The 20,435-nt window shown below is 41.2% G+C and overlaps 1 protein-coding gene across 1 annotated transcript in view; it reads right to left on the reverse strand.

Moving 5' to 3' along the window:
• SLC6A5 (solute carrier family 6 member 5) overlaps nucleotides 1–20,435 on the reverse strand; it is a 48,505-nt gene that overhangs the window by 18,590 nt on the left and 9,480 nt on the right. The window contains exons 5-9 of the mRNA XM_084632343.1: nucleotides 19,667–19,808; nucleotides 19,094–19,226; nucleotides 12,861–12,995; nucleotides 10,825–10,928; nucleotides 7,921–8,045 (exon numbers count right to left, since the gene is read on the reverse strand). Of these exons, the coding sequence (XP_084488469.1) occupies nucleotides 7,921–8,045; nucleotides 10,825–10,928; nucleotides 12,861–12,995; nucleotides 19,094–19,226; nucleotides 19,667–19,808 (639 nt within the window). The remainder of the gene's footprint in view (nucleotides 1–7,920; nucleotides 8,046–10,824; nucleotides 10,929–12,860; nucleotides 12,996–19,093; nucleotides 19,227–19,666; nucleotides 19,809–20,435) is intronic.

Consider the following 20,435-nt stretch of genomic DNA (forward strand, 5'->3'; position numbering starts at 1 on the left):
TGACTAGCCACTTCTTTGAGGACCACACAAGCACTCTGCAGATAACAGTTTGGGAACTGCTGCACTAGAAGCCATGCTGTTGGCAGGGAGATGGACTAGTGATCTAACTGGTCGTTTTCATCTCTAACACCTATGATTCCATGTCCCTCATGCTGTCGGTTCTTTCTCCAAACTTGCTGCCATATTCCATACTTCAGTTTGGCAAATGTTTCATCTGTTCCAGTGTAATTTTAACAGAGCACCTTGAAGTTATTTCTGGAGGCTGCAGTATCATTTGTTTGAATCAGGATAGAGCTTAAAATAAAAAGATTGATTAATGGAAGCATTAATCCTAAAAACACTGGCATTTCCCATTATATATGGGGTTTTAGGAAGACAAAGTAAAAGAATAAGAAAGAGAGGGAGCATGGAATCATCACGAGAATGGGTGAGACAGTATGTAAAAGAGAATGTGAGAGCTCAGAAGACTGAACACAATACATGAGAGATACAAGATGGAAATATACACCACCACCTCCCCTCCCCAAATTCTTTGGCTACCAATCTGAGAAAAGCCAGCTTGTTAGGTGTTCATGCTTCAATTAACCAGTCATCTTTGTGCAATCCATTTCAGCATAACTCAGCTGAATCCCTTAAGGGGGAAAGGTTCTGTTACACAAATGCTCTGTCTTTACATAGATAAATAGTTAAGAGAAAAGGTGCCAGTAGATGGTGCTCTGGAATATTTAGCATAGTTTCTGGGTTTTGTAGGACCATTAAAATTGTGTGTTGCAAATTGGCCTCCTCTGGCTGCTCATTTCATTCTATGGAACTTGAGTTATTCTGTCAAGATTCCTTTTGGCGCCAATTCAGCAGTTTCTTGAAGTACGAAAGGATAATGTTCAAATTATTTCAGCTCAAAAACGACAGCTGTAGGAAACATTTTGAGCAGCATACAGTATTTCATTTTTTCAAAATACTTTGTGGACCAGGTCTTTTCTTTCCCTGACAACTGTATGGAAGACAAAAAACAATATATTTTCCTTGGTCTGCCAAAATCTCATGCATTTGGATTATATTGGGCCATCTTGCATTTCTGAGATACTTCAGTGCCACTAAGGGGCTCTATTTGAGTTCACAGCAGATAAGTTTCACCGTCGCTATGCTGTGGATGCTGGCTTTATTTGCTCTGTAGTAATGAACCATCTGCTCAAAAATAGTATTGGCAACTGCATAGATGCTCAACTCTGTAGCTGAGAGGTACACAATTAGAAATTTAATTTTATACTTTTCATAAGTTACAAGAAAAGAATCTGCCCCTAGTATGTTTAAAGGGATAATTCTTCAACAAAATGTTTTCTTTTTTCACCTACAAGGGCCATACAGAATAAAGCATGCATCTATGTTCCCTAGTAAAGCAGATGGAAATGATGTTGCCTGGTTTTGGATACTTGGGATGGAGCTACATTCCCATGCATGTGTTTTCAACAGTTCCTCTTAGAGATACTAGTTATCTGTAACCTTCAAACCCCACAAGTACAAAATGGGTTATTTTAACATGCTCTGTTGCTTGCTTGATTTGAGGTTCACTGCTTTTTCAGATTCAGAGGAGCACCCCCTCAGATTATCACTCATACAAGCATAACCCATGACAAATCTTGTTTCCAGTGTTTCTTTACCAGGGGGAAGAAAACGTTGCTTTCCAGCTATCCTTATACAAGGATTGTCAGAAGCAGATGTACAGTACAGCAAGCATGTAAGACTGCATATGATAAAACTGTTATTACTGTCCTGGCACAGGAAGACAGGCAAAATGACTTATAGTTGAAACAAACTAAACACAGCTTCCACTTGCTTGGCCAGGAGAAGACCATCATTGGCTCATCCAGTAGAGCGTCTGTCTATGAAATACAAGGGTCCAAGTTTGAATCCCAGATTTGGTAATAATGCAGGATGAACATACAGCAAGTCCAGTCATGCGATGGGACTGCACTAAAGGTTGTCTAGTTTATTAACTGACAAACATAACAGAGGAGACATTGAAGGCTGAATTAATTTAAGTTGACTTCCCAAATAGCATGTCATCTATTTCTTGCTAGGGAGAAAAGGTAGAGTTGACCAGCTAATGTGCTGTAAAATTCTCCTCTCACTCACTCGAGTTGTTGATTCTGTAGTGTAGTAAGCAATCCATTCTATGATTAGTTATTCCAGGCTAGAACATAAATAGATTCTACATGGTAGAACTCTGTGTCACACAAGCTAGTTTTTCAAGATGCAAGCTAACAAGCCCAGGAGCTACCATGTGTATGCAAGCCCAGCATCCTAAAAATAAATAATTACTTATAGGTTTACTACACCCTAACTGCACCTCTTATGTCTCAGGAGAAAATTTAGAGTCCAGCTGATGATGCTTCCAACACTACATACTACCACTTCTAGTCTAACAGCAATATACAGAATGAACGAAGGAGAGTGTCTTTCTTTCATCACCTTGTTCCTTCCATCACAATTTTTTTTTTAAACTGTAAAGATATCACAGCTCTGGGAAAACACATACTTCAGTGAAAGACTGGTGTATGGAACAGGAAATGCTTCTATCCGCGTCACTGGCAATGTTTCCCATAAGCATGATAGGATTGTTGAATGTTACAGCTTATGCTACCTCTGCTCCATTCGACTCCTGCAACTCTACCAAATGACCTAGGGCACTGAATGGAAATTAACGCTCATTAAACACCTACTCTGGAAAGAGCACTCAGTAACTGCAAACATTACCAGATTTCTTGATTTCTGTGTTCCATTATCAACTCACTAATGCAGCCTTTGAATCAAGATGCTCATCGGTTACCTTAGACCCTGTTCGGAGCTTTGAACTACTGGATTTATCCACACAATAAAGCGGTCAGAAAAATAGCTTGATGTACACACATTAATGCAGCCAGTGAAACCTCTTCATGCCCAGGAGCCATGAGTATGTGGCATTCACTTTTTGAACTCTTCAGTCCTCCTTATGTTAGGAGCCTCTTTGTATTCTGTGCTGTTCTCCCTCCTTCTCTTATGACTCACTGAGGCTGTTCTTCATTTTCCTCCTGTTCTTGGAAAGGATTGCATATGATACACTTAGCATTCCCATGTGTACACAAAAAGGATCAGTAATGGTTGCATATTTATTTTCATTCTGGGGCTTGTGTGTTCATACACACAAATTGTGGTGAACTCATCATGTCTTTCAATTTGAAATGCTCCAAAGGACTTGTAGTTTTGGCTTAGGAGTCACAGTGCTGTGCCTGGTGTTATTTAAGATCTCCCTTCTGCTCTAGACAGCATCCCTTCCCTTTGTCATTTTCATCAGACATTTACATGTTGCCAACAGTCATTAAGTAGTACAGCAAATAAGTCAAAAATGCTTCAGTGCAATGTCATACTCAAACCACAGCAGCCATAGCCAGTCAAATGTAGTAAGCAAATACTACAAATATCTATTTCAAAAGTAACCCAGAGACCAGAGCCTCTGTTGGGAATATGGAAATTAATAAGCAATATGAAAATTAATGAATGTCACAAATAGAAGAGTAACATTCCCTAACTAGAAGTGGATGCAGAGGGGGAAAACAGATAATTAGTACACCAGTCACAGAATACACAACAGTATCTTCCATTCAAATGAAACGGGAAAGAAACAAAAAAAAACCATTAAGCTTCACTGCATGAGAAGGATGTCACACATACTCCAGCATATATCTAGGAGAAGAACATACCAAAATTGTGGGCCCTTGATGTGAAAGGGAACCGCATTCAGGGCTCATGAGACTATAACCAAGGATGGTCACTAGCTACAATCCCCCTGGTTCCAGCTGCCTTCATTAAATATAAAGGCAGCGCACCATCCCCCAGATGTTATTGTCCATTATTATTTGTATTGTGGTAGTGCTTAGAGGCCCTAATCAGCATCGGGGTCCCATTGTCCTAGGCAAACATATAATGGAAAGATGGACCAGGTACAAAACCAACAAACAATCTTCTACTCTGTTGGTATATGTGTTAGTATTTGGATAAAGCTGTAATCCTTGAATTCCAAGAGCTAAATATCCCCCAAATTGTGGGACGTGCAAAAGTTACAAAAAGAGAGAATTGAAACATTTTTGTCATAAGGCAATATGCACCAGAGCTCCTCAGGTAAAGCACTCTTTGCTCTCTAGACGTAGTACATTGCAAAATGTGTCATCATGCTGTATGTGGTTACAAAATAGATTAGCGAATTGGGTTGCTTTAGGTAGGGACACTGAATGAGTCTGATGAATAGTTTTACTCAGTGGTTGCAACCACTGACTTATATGCAGTGTTGTTGTAGCCGTGTCAATCCCAGGACATTAAAGAGACAAGCTGGGTGAGGTAATATCTTCTAATAAACCAACTTCTGTTGGTGAGAGAGACACACTTTCAAGTTACACAGAGCTCTTCCTTGGTTCTGGGAAAGGTACTCAGAGTGGCACAACTAAATACAAGAGGATCACTTTGAATAGTCCCTTAGAATACGTGCTAACTATTTCCAATCAACTATCTGTTCAACCTTGTATTTAGGTCAAGGTAGGAAATAGGAGTGATGATCCCCAGAGAGGTGGGGGGATAGGTGCCATATATGATTCAGAAAGGGGAATGGTTTGTGACTCTCAACCAACAGGTCAAATCAGCCATTTAGAAGAAGTGACCAACTGTGATAGAACTGTGGAAGATGGCCTATTCTAAGGGAATCTAGGTTTCTTTCTCAGAAGTTCAGTCAGTCTCTGGATTGATAGTGAACTGGGTGAATCCACGGAGCTGTCTATGACTTGCTGTGTGTTCTTCTTGTCACAGATAGGTAGATGCCAATAGATTGCAAGGTTGCTCAAAGATTCTAGGGAAAGTAGAGGGACCCATTCCTGGCATGTAGAATATCCAGTAAAGAATGTTGAGATTTTGGTATCTCCCCTAGTGGAATCTCTAGGGCCTCTGGAATCCTTTTCATGAGATCCTGAAAGGTCTTGAAATCATCTATGTAGGATGATGGGAGGGAAGAGCAGCCTTGTCTAGTGAAGAGGATTATTTGTGAGAAGGTGGAGTCTCCTCCTCTGCACCTAGCTGTTGCTCTTCTGGGGGTTCTTCTGGTGGAAGAGGACCTGCTACTGGTGGCTGTTGTTCTTATTGGGTCCCCTGCATGAGGGCATGCTGTAGAACTGGTCACCATATGGGGCGCAAAAGTTCCAATGAGCCCACTGTGACGGGACACAAGGAAAAAGGGACAAGACCCCATGTTTGCTATTGCCAGGGTTGCCGGGTCATTTGTTTGCTGGGGGGAAGAGTGTCCTCTTCCTCAGGATGTACCTCAAGGGAGGGAGGCTGGAAGGGCAAGGTGTTGGAATCATGTATGGACACATCTGAGTCACAGGACGTGCCCAGTGGTGGCGCAAGAGGTGTCAGTACAGGGGGTCTTGTCAATGCTGGATGCCAGTGAGGGACCAGTAAACACATCAGTGCCAGCAATCGAGCCTTCGGAGAAAGATTTGCTAAGACAGGTGGATAAGTCAGTACTTGGAAATCTCTCATGGTGCCCCTTGACAGATAGGGTTCAGTAGGCTCATGGGAGATTATGGGGGCAGTGACCACATCAGACTCATGGTCAACCCTTCATAGAAGTATGTGGAAGGACTGAAGCCTGTCAGCTTCAAAAAGTCGGTACCAGCGGACAATCCCTTTTGGTAGCCCTCAACAGAGAGGACTCTGGATTTTCCAGGATCCAGAGGTCTTTGTGAGAAAAGATCCGTGACAGTTCTGGTGAATCTGGATGCTATTTCTCAGGAGTCAGCACATCAGGCAGTATCACGGAGTGTTCCATGCACACTCTACTGTGGCCTGAAGGAGACGCCATTGTCAATGGCTTTGAGGCCTTGGTTTGGAGGAGTCCTTAAGCTTCCAAGTCTCTGATTCTGGTCCTGATACCAATGCCACTTGAGATTGCTTACTGGAAGGTTTCTTGGTATGCAGCACGCTCTTCTTGGGTGGACCCAAGGGTCTCAGTACCAGAGGCGGCAGAAGCCTCAGGGTACCCATACCAGGGTGCAAGGTTTCCTTTTTCCCAGGTTGAGAGGATGACTTCCCTCTTCTCTGTCTTCCTTTTTGGAGAATGGGGTCTTTTCCTTTTGGATAGTCTGGAAAACTCTGAAGGGGTCCCAAGGTTTGTGCTTAACATAGCTGGAGCTCGGACAACCACCGCAGCATTCTGAAAGCTCAGTCAAAAGTTTTGGGGGTAAAGGGTGGCCCTTGAACCATGCAGGCCACAGCTAGCAAGGGCCAAGCTGAAACTGAGGCCCCACCCGGGCAAAAAAAGAATGGGGGGGAAGTCCCACCAAAAGCACAAAAGTTGTGCTAAATAAGAAAAAGGAAACAAGAAAGCTCTATAACTACCAAGCGGACACTGCAGCACTCCCTCTCAAGCCACAGACAATTGAGAAGAAACCGGAGCAGCGATGCGTCCATCCCTCCCTATTTATCCTTGTTCTGAAGCATGACGATCCATAAGGTGCAGGTGCCGACCCCCAGAAACTGCTGACATAAGTCTCTGATCAGGAATGTACAGGGACATGCACATCCTGACATGGAGCACCCACAGGTACAGTAAGTCAAAGGAGAATAGCATTTATCCCGCTGTGAGGCTGTTATAAGATCCTCTCAACTTCTTCTCTCTGTCCTGGCCAATAAAGCTCTTACCTTCCTACCTCCCCTGTCCCATACACAATCACACACAAAGCACCAATTCACCAGTCACTTGTACTCACTCCATACTTTTTAGATATAATACACACAACACAGCGCTCTGTCAACCCAATCCATCCCACTCCTAATTTATGGCCACCCCACTCCATTAGCCACCCCTGCTCACAAACGACTCCCTGGTTCCACATTTCAGAACCTCATGTTCTTAGCTTCTGAACTGACCCCTAGCTTAAAGCCCCCTGCCCTCACATCTCACTGCCAAATCGGCAACCCCTTTTAACTGTTACTGGATCCTGGCAGTGCTTAACATGTACCACAGGAACACGAGTCCCAGACCTTGGAAATAAAATCTCTAAAAGGCAAGCCGGATGATTGAAGGATGCATATTTGTAATATCGCCTGGAGAAAATCCCCTCTGCTAGGCAGCTTTCCCTACTTTCCTGCCTTCTGGATTGTAAGCAGCCAATTTGAGCTGCTGCAGGAAGCCAACAGAGCTCTCCTCCATCCCCTTAGGACTCCCCACACACACACACACACCAATCTCACAGGAGAGGAGAAGGGAGTGGAAAGAGCCCAACAGCTCTGCTCCTTCCTTCCCCATCCCTTCGTATGAGCAATGGGATGGCTGCTTGTGCCTCCATCCCTGCAACATCCATCCTGGGAAGGGGGAAGAGAGGACCCTGTTGCAGACCCCCCAAGCATTGAGGGTGAGGAATCCCAGCAACTGCAGGAGAAGCAGAGGTGAAACCATAGGCAAAGGGTGAAGAACTGACGGAAGGAGGAGGCAAATGTGCGGGTGATGCTAGACACCCTGCCCACCCCACCCTCCCACACACACACACACACACTTTCTTCAATCTACTTTAAGCACTGGGCCTGGTAGAGCAAGAGCAGGAGCAGCAGCATCGAGGGACAGACTGTCTGCTTAGAGTATATATAAATTTCTGTAGGCTAACCTGAATTAGTCCTGCCGGGGGCCTGAAACGCACAGTCTTGCTTTGTTCTGCTGCCTATTGCTCTGCAAGAGGTCCTGGTATGGCAACTGGACTCCTCCAGTGCACACTGCAGCCATACTCCCCTGTTCCAACTGATGCATGTTTGCAGTGCAATAACAATACAGTTAAAGACAGATCATTGAATACATTAATACACATTTTGGAAGCCGATCTAAGTAGGGGGAAAATACTGTACCTTGGTCTGCCACGTCTTCAATGTCTACTTTGAGTTCATTTGCCATGAAGCCAATAACTGAAAAGATGACAAAGCCTGCAAATATACTTGTGGCGCTGTTGGTGCATGTGACTATCAGTGTGTCCCTGAGGAGAAAAAGACACGCGCCAGCTTGCTTTAATATGTAAAAGAGCTTTGTAGACAGTAATATGTGCTTCAAGTAACAAACGTGCATAAGTCATAAGAATATTGATAAAGGTACTTCCCATCCAACCCCACACCAACCCCTTTTTCAAGGGAATGTAGTGCTGGTGAAAGATGTCAGGCTGACCTGCAGACAGAAGTCTTTGGATTCGCAGTAGCAGCAGTACAAGATGCCCTGCACTGACTCACCAATGTCACCCATCAATGTTCTGGAGAGAGCTTCTCAAGGGCTAAGCAGGACGTTCTGTTCTCATGCCCTTTCAGTCTTTGGCTCCTCTGATGAAACTGCCTGATAAAGCTCTGATGAATTGTGATGGTGGGGATTTTATTATTTGTGATATAAACACCTGCCCAATGGATTTTGTGTAGGTCACCAAACAGCCATTAGAAAGGACTTTCAGTCACTGTTTGTCTTTGCTGAATTTAAACCAGACATCTCAGTGTGAAACTTTCCATATCCTCTATCATTCCCCCAACCCCCCACATCTAGTCCACCTTCCAAGTACTTTTTGATACAGTGTTGTAACAGCCTCAAGAGATGTGTGTGCTTGAGTAGTGGGCTTTATTCTTTAAGCATATGTGACTTTATAAAGAAGGAATCCAAATGATCCCCCTTCAGAGCTCTCACATCCTGGCTAAGATGTCTATTCTGCCATTAATACAGGCATGTGTCAGACTCCCACTTCAAACTCAAGGAATAAAGAAGCCGCTTGTCAAAAATTTAAACTCTGGAAAAAAGTTTTTCCAAGTTGACATTGAATTGCTCACAGTCTCACTGCCATTTACTCATTAGACCCAAGACAAAAAGCTATGCAGAAAGCTGTCAAGAACCACACTGAGCTGACAGCATCCTGGAGTCCCTAATGGAGCATCCGTTAAACAAAATAATACAATATATGATCATTCTTCAGTTCTGCTGAAGGTAGATAACATTCTGTTTGGAAGGAGATCACTGTGTGCTAATCTTGTTCCAAAGGAAGGGTTTTGGCTGGGACAAGCCTTAAAAGGAGAGAGAAAGAGAAAGTAGGAAGCATTATCCATTGTTTCAGTTAAAGGGACATGATCAAAGAGTTTTAGGCCCAAAATTTAGGGTATGTGTTACAAAGTGGATTTAAGCAAGGCTGGTACAGTTATAAACGGTTTCATGAAGTTTAAAAAAAGAAATGTAAGTGAAAATATTTTTTTTTAAAAAATAATTAAACTTGCCTTTGCCATACTAGAATGAACCAATTGGAAAACAAAACTGATTATATGAAGAGAAAAACTGATGTGCCCTATTTTACTATCCAAGCTGTGTGAAATGTAAAAGTAAACCAGTAGGTGAAAAAGCACTAAGCTTCTGAAATTTCTTTTAGCTTTAATATGAGGAGATTTATTAACAATGTAAGAATTTTTTCTTTTTTTTTTTCAACTTGGTAGTGTACCTTTAATTTTGAAGTTCAGCAAATATTTTCCAAATGTATTAAGCCACTAGCTAATTAATACACTAAGCCACCAGAACAGGAAGATGACATATTGTGTTTTTGCACCTGCATGTTCTCCTTATGTTCTGGAGCATTGTTTTTCCAAGATTAGAAGAGTCCAGATAGCATTAATAATCCAAGACCTGGGCCCAAGATTTTTAAAAAATAAAACCTAAAATTAGAACTCAGAGGGTGCTGTTGTGCCCTCAGCTCTTTTGAAAAATCAGACCATGCATTTAGGTACCTAGTTAGGAATTTAGGAGATTAATTTTCAGCTTTATTTTTTGAAAAATCTTGGTCCAGGGACTTAAAGATATGCAGAAATATACTTACCATGTAAGTAGTGCCAAAAACGTGCTCTGTGCTTCACAGACATTAAAGATAAGGTCCTTGCCCTAACAAGCTTACAATCTAATGTCTTGATTCAGAAAAGTACTTGAAGATACGCTTAAGTCCATGTGCTTAAAAGCTGTTCCGAATAGGAATGCTTTCCTGAATCAGCGCCTAATGACTCCTCTGGAAATCAATGGGAGTTTTGCTTTGATGGAAGGACTGCTTCTTAAGAAGGCAGTCTATCAGTGAAGCAAAGGTGGTGGGGCAGAGAAATGTAACAGCAAGTGAGTTAATCGTTCTCATAGGCATTTCATGCATCTTAATAATGACACTTTTTAAATTATCATTTCTTTTATAGGTTTTCTGAGGAAAACACTAATCTGAGTAAGGACAACTTTTTCAATCAATGAAATAGGAGACTTTTGGATGGGGGTGGGGAGGGAGAAAAGGTTCTAAGTTTGTGACCTTGAGGAGATTTTTTTTAAAAATGTAACATTGGTGTAAATGAAACTGCAAGAGTAATAAGCAGCTTGTTAGAAACAGGAATCACATAAGTAGAAACTGAGTATTACCCACTCACAATCTCTCAATACAGCTTGACCCTAACCTAATTCTAATCGTGAGTCGCCCTTCAGGGGAGATCATCAATTCTGCTGGATTTCATGACACTGCCCAGAGTCCTTGACAGCTTTCTGGATTGCTTTTCATCCTGGGACTGACTGCTTGTAATGAGAACAAATGTCCCACAGGGACTATGGTGAGCTCAATGCACATTTTGGGAGTGGTGGGTTTTGAAATAAAAAACAACAACAAAAGGGGACCCTTTCCAACCAGATTTCAACAAATCAGAGGAAGATCACATTTTTGATTTAAGCTACTTAATGGTCTGTCTTGAATAATATTGATTGATTTAACCTCTCCATACCTGTAGCAATTATTATGGAATTTGTTATATGAAGAGAGAGTAATTAGACCTCCCCATGCAGCAGATAATGAGAAGAAAATCTGAGTGGCAGCGTCTTTCCACACCTAAGAAAGCACAGGAGAAAAAAAGAGAGTCAGCTTCAGTGAAGGGCTTTGGACAGGCTAATGAAATCAATGGTGCCATTAAACATTACAGTCAAGATGTTAACACCAATGGTTTAAATAAACTCAACACACAATTGATGTTAATAAGACAGCAATTTATGGCCAAATTCTGCCCTCAAATGGATGGTGCCTATTTGATAACTGGACATTAGCTTGAACAAGAATGATGCACCTATCTGAGGAGAGAATATAACCTTTGGCAAATATAGAAAACAGATATTCAGTAAATTCCATTCCGTTTTGTACAGAATGGATTTACCTGTGTTCAGTAAAGAAAATGCAGATCTAGAGGAAAAAAAACTTCAGTCAAATACCAGTAGGTTATCTATCAGATCCCCAAATCCAGTCAAAATGGAATTTTCTCCTCTTGATGCAAGGAAGTAACTCTACTTTGTGTTAACTAAATTAGACACCATGAGCCAAGTTCAGCTCTGGTTTCAATGGGAGTTGTGGGCAGTCACCAGCGAGGTATGAATTTCATCATATCAGATGAAAATATACCTGGGATCAAGGCTTTTAAAAATAAAAATATCAAGCACTGTCCATGCTATAGGTCATTACAGGTAATTTTCTACAGAACATGAGCATAGGCCTCAAATGCATTTATGGGCCTGATATTCAAGTGCTTAGCACTGCAGTTGTGGCCTGATTTTCAAGAGAGAGCAGCACCTCATTTAGGACAGCAGGTCAACATTTTTCAAATGTTTCATAATTTTATTGTGTCAAAATTTTAATATTTTATTTTCAACACAAATGAACCAAAACTTGTCCAAATGTTGGGTTTTGTGTCCAGCAGTAAAGAGGATTGTTGTTTTTATCCTAACTGAAAAATGTCATCAAAATTTTGATTGTTTGAAACTTGAAAAAAAATATTTTTGTTAAAATCTAAAAATGTTAAAGGTTTTAAAACTAGCTCTACTATTTAGGCACCTAAATAAGGGCCATATTTCCAAAAGTGCTTCACTCCCAGCAGCTCTCACTGGGACACTTATGGGACAGATTTTCAGAAGTTTTTTGGAAATCTGTCCACTTATTTCACTGTATAAACTGGAGGAGTTGAAAAGATTTACTACTCGCAACAACACAGGGTTAAAAACAATCCAATATAAGCAAAGTGGCTATGAAGAAAAAAAGGAACCAATAAAACATAACCAGAAGGGAACGATTTTCCAGCTGTGTTTCAGATACAACCAGTGGCCCAACATCGTGTCAGTGAAGATGATTTACGTCTTGGGAAATTGGCAGATTTCCTTAGATATCAGCAATTTGAAGTCAAAAATCTTGCTACAACACCTGAACTGATTTCAGTGTTAATTTTCCGAACCTGAACTCCAACCCTAGCTCAGACTTGAATTTGATTGCTAAAAATCTAACCTAAACTTAGTATGTAAGTATGGATTATCTTTGTTCCCAGAAGTATACATTTACATTCAGTCATATTAAAACACAAATGATTTGCTTGCTTCCAGTTTACCAAGCTATCCAGATCACTCTGTATCAGTGACCCGTCCTCTTCTTTACTTATTATTTCTCCAATTTGTGTCATTCATCACACTTCTATTCTGAAACACCCTGCTTGGGGGAAGTCACCTAAGATATACATAACATATTCTAATAGAAAATGAAATAATGCATTATAAGTACCACACAGACAGACACACACACACACCCCAACAGTCACTCTGTGTGTGTGTGTGTGTGTGTGTGTAACACTCTTAATGAAACACATAATAAATTAGTGATATGAGAACAAGATTTCACAGACGACATTTTCAAACACCAATACTCCAGATATGTTTGTAACAAACAGTAATAAGTCTATATGAGTTTATTTTCCCTATCAAAGTGTTGTAAGTGGAATAATGAGCCCACCATAGCATCAATTAGTTTCTCCCACTTAGGCGTGATGAAGTACCAGATTCCAGCCCCAGCTCCTGGCAAGGTTACTCCTCTGATAAGCAGGATGATGAGCACTACATAAGGGAATGTAGCAGTAAAATACACGACCTAGAAAGACCACAAAAGGTTATTGATTTGGATCTATATGAGGAGACAAAAATAAAAGTAGTCCACCACTGCCTAGAAATAACAATTTTCCAGCCATATACACAGACACATTAGCCCAGAGGAGCAGCGGAGTGGGAAGACAACAGGTTTATTTCCCAGCGATCCTGACAATGCTGTCACTTTTGCACCACTTCTTGCTAGTGGCAATAACCAAGGAACTAAAGATTAGGTGCAGAGAGCTGGGGTGCTAGATAGTTAGGAGGAAAAGGAGGAGAGATAAAAGCTGGAGTTTACAACCAAATTCAAACATTCTCAGCTGGTGTAAATCAACAGAGCTCTATGAGAATTAAGTGAGCTATGCCACCTTACACTGGTGAAGAATCTAGCCTATGTCATTTTCCAATATTGGCTAAATCTGCAGTGTTGTTGTTTGCACCTCTTAAGTATTATATATCCAAAACTCATTGAAGTCAGTGAAAATAATCCCATTAACTTCAATGAGCTTTGAATCAGGCCCTAAGTATCTAATGATCTGAATACAGTTGATCTATCATTTAATTATGAATTATTCAGCACACATAGTTTGATATGTAGAGTTTTTCCAGTTGGTCATATTAAAAAAAGCTGAATGAGTCAAGATCTGCTAGAGGCTATGGTTTAGGGTCTAAAAACTGAAATATTTTATATCTTGCAGCTCCTGAATCTCTTATTGGGACTGAGATCCTCCACCTCAACCCCTTAACTGAGAGGACTTTTGAACATACCTTCCCAGCTTCCATTTCACTTGAACCCATTTGCAGATCAGCAATTGCTCTCACTCTTACTCCATTGGCAGCCTTCTCCTCTCTGTCTCCTAAGCTTTTGTACAAGGAACCCCTGCTGGAAAGTTTCATTGGAATACATGTAGCACCTAGGGGCCATATCGTTGGGTTTTTTTCTCATTGCTGTATTAATATAAAGTTACAACTGTGCCAAAGCATAATCATTTATATAGTTCATAACCATGCCAAAAAGACAATATGATAAAATAATTTAATTACCAGATAAAATCTAGTGCTGGGCAAATAAATTAATTACATTTGTTGAGTAAACTGTTTCATCTCTTTTTTCAGCCTACAAACAGATCACAATTTTCTGTATTCACTCATTCCAAATTGTACGTGAATTTCGTCAGCAAATAGTTCTTGTCCCAGGTCATTTTGCTGTAAATATTTAAAATCTGTGCGGTAATCATTTTATGTCCTAAATCACTTAGTTATGAAAATATGTATAATCACAGAATATTTGTGATCATGGGATGTGTGGAAGAAACATCTTAACAAAAACACAATCTAAAAATCTGTATTGACTTTAAGGACACTGGAAGCATTTTTCATGGAACTTCAGTTGATAAACACTCAGCACATTATTAACACAGTTATACATAACATGCACATTAATACATCATAATTAATATTGATATAAATGCATAGCAAATGAATACGTCATGACTAACTGCAAATTTGGAGGGGTTTCTGGTTAGGAATCTTAATATTAAGCTCTTCCAAAAAAAAAATTCAAAAATGCCTAGATTTTGAGTTGGCAGTAGACAATGCAGCACTGAGTTATTCCCAGAATAGATACACATCTGACTGGAAATACAAGAATATTGTTTTCACTGAATAATAATTATTCATCCATAAGGAGCATGCAGTTGCAAAGCTTACGATTGTGGCCAGTGGAAAATTGCAATTAAACGAAAAATAAGATGCTCCAGGTTTCAGATACCTGAAATATGCCATTTTTCTAATTAATTCAGGTGAAAACTAAGATTGCCACTGTCTATCTTCCTAATTCAGTGCACGGCTTCCCGTATTATGGTAGACAGCCTTTGCAGAAGAATATTTCCAATTAAAAAATAAAAAATAGAAAAGGGGATAATTCTACATCCCTTTCTTTTATTTCATCCAAATTGCTTTTAAGTTCTGAATTTGGCTTGTACTAGTTGAAAGGGAGCATGATTAAAAAGCGCATTCTACCAAACGAACACCCTACCCCAACTGGAGACACAGGACTATTATGAAAACCCTGGGCACCATTCACCCCTGGTATAACTCCTTTAATGTCAGAGGAGTAACACTAGACATGAAGGTAGCCCAGTAACTAGAAAAACTGGATGGCCCAGCCTTTCATCTCTAAGGGCTTGTCTGCATGAGGAAGTTGCACTGATTTAAAATGTGTCATTTTAAACCTATTTAGGTAAATTGGTACAGAAGTCTTCATGGACACTCATTTCTGTTTAAACCAGGCTCATTTCAGTTTATCTGAAGAATTGGTTTAAGCTAAACGGAAATAAATCTCTCTTCAACCAAAGTAAGAGTGTCCACATGAGGTTTCCAGCAGTTTAACTTCAATGAGCTTAAAAAATTATTGAAGTTAAACGGGTACAACTTTCTCACATAGGCTAAGCCTAAATGACTGATTCAAGTCAAGAACAGGTCAGTAGTCCCTGAGTGATGCTGCAATACATTGGCTACTCAACGCTTGGAGATTAATTGACAGTCTCCGTCTAGTTCCTAGTGAACAGATTACCCGAGTGATAGAAATCCATTGCTACAACTCACGTTAACCGGCACCTTTCCAGACGTCACAGGCTCCACTCACTGCTAGGGTGCCTCCTCTTGGCCACTGAGGATTAGCTCCTAGCAGGTGCTGTGCCCTCCTCTGGCAATCTCTCCACCTATTGTCCCTCTCTAGCCTGTAGCCCCTCTTGCTCCAGGAACTGCAGCTTTGAGCCAGGTCACTATAGTCCTCCCTTTCCAAGGTATCACAAGTCTTTCAGGGTGAACTGTCCCAGACAGTCCACTCTCCCCTGCCTGGTCTGTGCCACTTCCTCAGTGGCTGGCAGGAGAACGCAGATCCACCCTCTACTCTGGGTTCTAGCTCAGAGGCCCTTTGATCAGCAGCCAAAGTCTGCTCTATCCTATACCTTGGTGCTTTTCCCTGAGCATTTCCTACCTTTCTTGCTCTCCCCCCTCTCTGGGTTTGCCAGCTGCACAACTCCCAGGGAGCAACTGTAGGCTACTTGCCTCTATAGCCCCAAACACACCTCCCTTCTCCCAGAGAGTAACTGCAGACTACTTCCCTTACAGCCCCTTTCTGCTCTCTGCTCCTGGGCTTTATTCAGCCCCAGCTGTTCCTGTCCAGCTGAGCTGTCCAATTAATCCCTGCTCCCTGGCCCCTCCACCAGGCGCAACCTAAGCAATTAATTGGCCTATCTAGCTGCCTTGACCCCTTCTGGTCTTGTATGGAGGGGACACCCAATCACAGTAAGGAAACCAAGAACTCAAGTGGCTTGGAGACTGAATGACCCTCTTTTCCTACAGGAAGTGAACCCTACGGGCAATCTGCTTGTGACAGACTGGTAGGGCCCTGGAGCCTTGTTACTTCTGCCCAGACTAAACCTGTTCTGTGGCTAATGGAGAATTTCAATCTTCAGTGCTGACAAGCCAGAATTTTTCCATGCACTCTAGGTTCATTAAAAGAACCAGTTTTATTACTACATGCAAGTCTCAGTTTATTCATTTCTAGATCTTCTCTCTCCTTGCCCAGCCTGGTTCCAGCATGGCCAACTTCAAGAGATCAAAAATCCTGAGTCGGACCCCCCAAAATCATGAGATTGGCCTTAAAATGACATTTTAAAAAAAAGATTACATTGTATTTTTAGGTCAGTCTCTTGATTTTTGAACTCCCCCGTGGTGTGTGCATGTGACAATTAACGTTGCCCATTCCCCCACAAGCACTGGATAAGGTGATTTTTGGCCTTTGCTGCAGGAGCTCTCACCCTCACATCTGCCCAACTCCTGTCCAGCAATTAATCCTGTCTCCCAATCCCCTAGCAGTTTTCTCCCCACCCAACCCCTCTCAGTACAGCCCCGTAGTCCCCATGACCACTACCTCAGTTCAATCCCCCCCCCAACGCTGTATCGACCCCTACTGCCCTCAGTTTATCCTCCCAGCTCTCACCCCATCATCAATACAGCCCCCCCCCCAGCCCTCATCCTCTTCATTTCAGCCCCCCTCCCTGCAGCCTTCAGCCTCACCTCTGCTCCTTAGGGTTCTTCACCCTCTGCAGGCCTGAGGGTGCTGAAGTGGGGATCCCTCTCCCACTTCCCAGGCTGACAGGAGAGCAGCTGCCCAGGGCTGACAGCTGAAGCCCTGGCCACACCTGGGGCGGCTGATAGCATTTCTAAGTAAAATGAAGCCTCACTTTTAGAGCTCTATATGTCATGTTTTTTTTTTCCAGTTGATGCTTATTTGAGGGTTGGCCCTCCTCTTCTTCTATCTCAGATGAAGTTTCTCTTCCCGGCTGGGGTGTAGCTTGTTAACTTTGTTTATCTGATATGTAAATGAATTATCATTTTCTTTCACAGTACTTTAGAATTAACTTCCTGGTGGAGAAATGACATTTCTTTGTTTAGGATGGGGTAACTCCTGTTTGATTGGAAACGCATTTGTGCAGTGCCTGAAAAAAAATTCCTGACATAGAGTTCTCTCGCAAGATCATGAATGAGGCTTAATTTTAAGTTAGAAATTGTGCCTCTCATGATCAATTAGCAAGAGATGGCATGTCTGAAATTCCACAGCTACACTGTAATGACTGTTTCCTGAGAAACAAGGGGTGTCTGGACTCAGATTTTAACTTGATTCCCCCAGTCTATGAAGTGAAGTTGCTTAATTTCCATGACTGCAGAAATGATTGTTATTGCATAGACATTTCCCATAACTGCATAAGTGTCACTGTAACTGTTAATGAGGCTTTAATTATGAACACTGAACAGAAATATGAAAGGTTGTCCAAGTCTCCTGGAAACATAATTGCCAAATACATTAAAAAGAAGTGGATCACTGTTAAAGCCTCTGAAGATCTGGGAGTGAACATCCCACCAAAAAGATGTGCCAATTTCCCGTGGCTTTCTAGTTAATCAGGAATGTAGGAGCAAATGGTAATAGAACATTTCACTGAAATTTAGTTATCAGGGGTTCTCAAAATTCACTGCACCACGACACAAAAAAATTACTACACAATCCCAGGATGGGGGACCAAAGCGTGAGCCTTCCCAAGCCCAACTGCGGGACAGGAAGAGGGTGCAAAGCCAAACCCAAGGGCTTCAGCCCCAGGTGTGGGGCCTATAACCTGAGCCCTGCCACCCGGGGCTGAAGCCCTTGAGCTTTGGCCCCAGGTGTTGCGGCTTGCACTTTGGCTTTAGCTTTGGGCAGTCATACTTGGGCTTGGTCCAGACCCCAACAAGTCTAAAACAGGTTTGTGACCCACTCTGGGGTCCCGACCCACAGTTTAGAACTGCCGAGTTAAGTTAACCATCTGGGACATAATCCTGCACCAAGAACTCCCCCTAAAGTGAACAGAAGTCTTGAGTAGAGCTGGGCAAAAAACAGATGTTTTGTTTCCTTGGCAATTCCAAAAAATCTTTTTGAGTTGAACCAAAAATGGCATTTTTCAAAATTGTTGGCAAATCAAAAAGAAAGAAAATGGTTTCCGTCAAACAAAATGTTTTATTTTGATTTTAAGAATTAATATTTTTTAAATTTTCTTAAAGTGAAAGAAGATTTTGAAATGATAAATCATTTGAATCAAAAATCAAAATGTTTTTAATATCAAAATGAAATATTTCATTTTTTTCATAATTGTTTACCAGAACAATTAAGTGAAATCAACACAAATTTTCAAAATGTTTCAATGTCACCAAATCTGCATTTTTGCACAAAAATGGTTTTTGTCAAAACATTTTGCCCAGCTCCAACCTTGAGTGTACAAGGAAAATAGGCCTGGATTCAAAATGAGATCACTTTACAAACTTCCCATAACATGGGATCATCTCCTCTCAAAATGTTCCATAGAGTAACACCAGCATCTCTTCCTGCCGTTTTCCACTGGCCCTGGAGATGGTACTTAGAAAGTTCAACTTCCAGTAAGGTCCCATAAAACTTTTGCTTTTAGCAACTTCCAACTGATTCACTGTCTTAAACTATAAGTGCTATGGATTTAAAGCAACATAGTGTACTGTTACTGGTTTACTCTGGTAAAGAAATATTCTCACTTTTCCTGATGTCTTGATTCCTTTAGCCAGGGATGCGTACACAATCGCCCAAGCCAGAAAGAGAGCAAGTGCCAAGGGCCACCTGATTTCACCAGGATATTCAATCCCGCCAGAAATCTTCAATACAAAGTACCTGAGAGTCAAAAAGTTAGTGACAATGATTGCAAGCTGCATTCTCCCAGTATAAAAGGATCTACATTAGACACTGCTTATAGTGCTGAGAAGTTTCTCTGATCTACCCCAAAGGCTTCAGTGAATTTCATCTTGCATTTATTATACCTTTTATTAATAATTATTGTTGTTTTTTATTTATGTGCAGTGGCAGTGCCTGAGAGAGACAGTCATGGACCTGGACCTGGACCGCATTGTGCAAGGTGCTGTACAAACAAAACAAAAAGGTTCTCCTTTTTCTCTTGAAACTTAGCTTTTTTACCCTTCATGCCTGGAGGTCAGTTCTCACATGCTGTAGTTCCAGTCTTCTGGAACCAGTTATAAATGACCCAGCCAATTTAACCCCAAGACTTTATTAGCAGAAAAATAACCTGACATTTTCTAATCAAATAGGGGTCTTACTTGAAGTACTCTTCACTTCCACTGACAAAAGTCTTGTTTCCTTGGCTGGTGAAGTTAACCATTGTCAAGTTTGGATAGGCACTCATACAGAAAGTAGAGTTCTTAATCTGTATTTTTGGGTGATCACCAATGATGCACGAATCTGTTAAGAAAAGGTACCAATAAAGGAAGGAAAGTACTGGACTAAACATTTTCAAGACTGATGGGGACAACTCTGAACATACACTGTATCATGTAGACCTATTTAATGGTGACATGTTACATTTCTATAGCCCCTTGAAACAAGGATCTCAAATCATTTTATAAATATAATTTTTATTAAGACTCAATACCCATCTGAGATAGTTGGCATTGTTTTCCTTTTTTTCCACCAATGGGTAATCTAAGGCACAGAGAGGATTAGGGACTTGAGTCAATGGGAGATATGGGTAGGTGGGTGAGCAAATAATGCAGAGTTGACCCCCAGTTCACTCATTCAAGGACAATGTTAATCTGTGGTAATACTGAGAACAGAACCCAGGAGTCCCATCCACTAAGCAGATGTAAATACAGAGACAGAGATCCAACAAAAATTATACCTATGAAAAACAATTGTACTCCAAAACACACCACTGTAAATATTAATTAAGATAATATGGTTGAATCTTAGCCACATATGGGTCCAAACCAAAACCTTAGATCTATTCTGGGTGACTTTAGATTCCGATATAAGCGTCACATCAACGCTTATCCTTACAACATACAAATAAATTCTAGATATGAAAACCCC

This window comes from Lepidochelys olivacea (assembly GCF_965140295.1).
Source record: "Lepidochelys olivacea isolate rLepOli2 genome assembly, chromosome: 6".
NCBI classification, from domain to species: domain Eukaryota; kingdom Metazoa; phylum Chordata; order Testudines; family Cheloniidae; genus Lepidochelys; species Lepidochelys olivacea.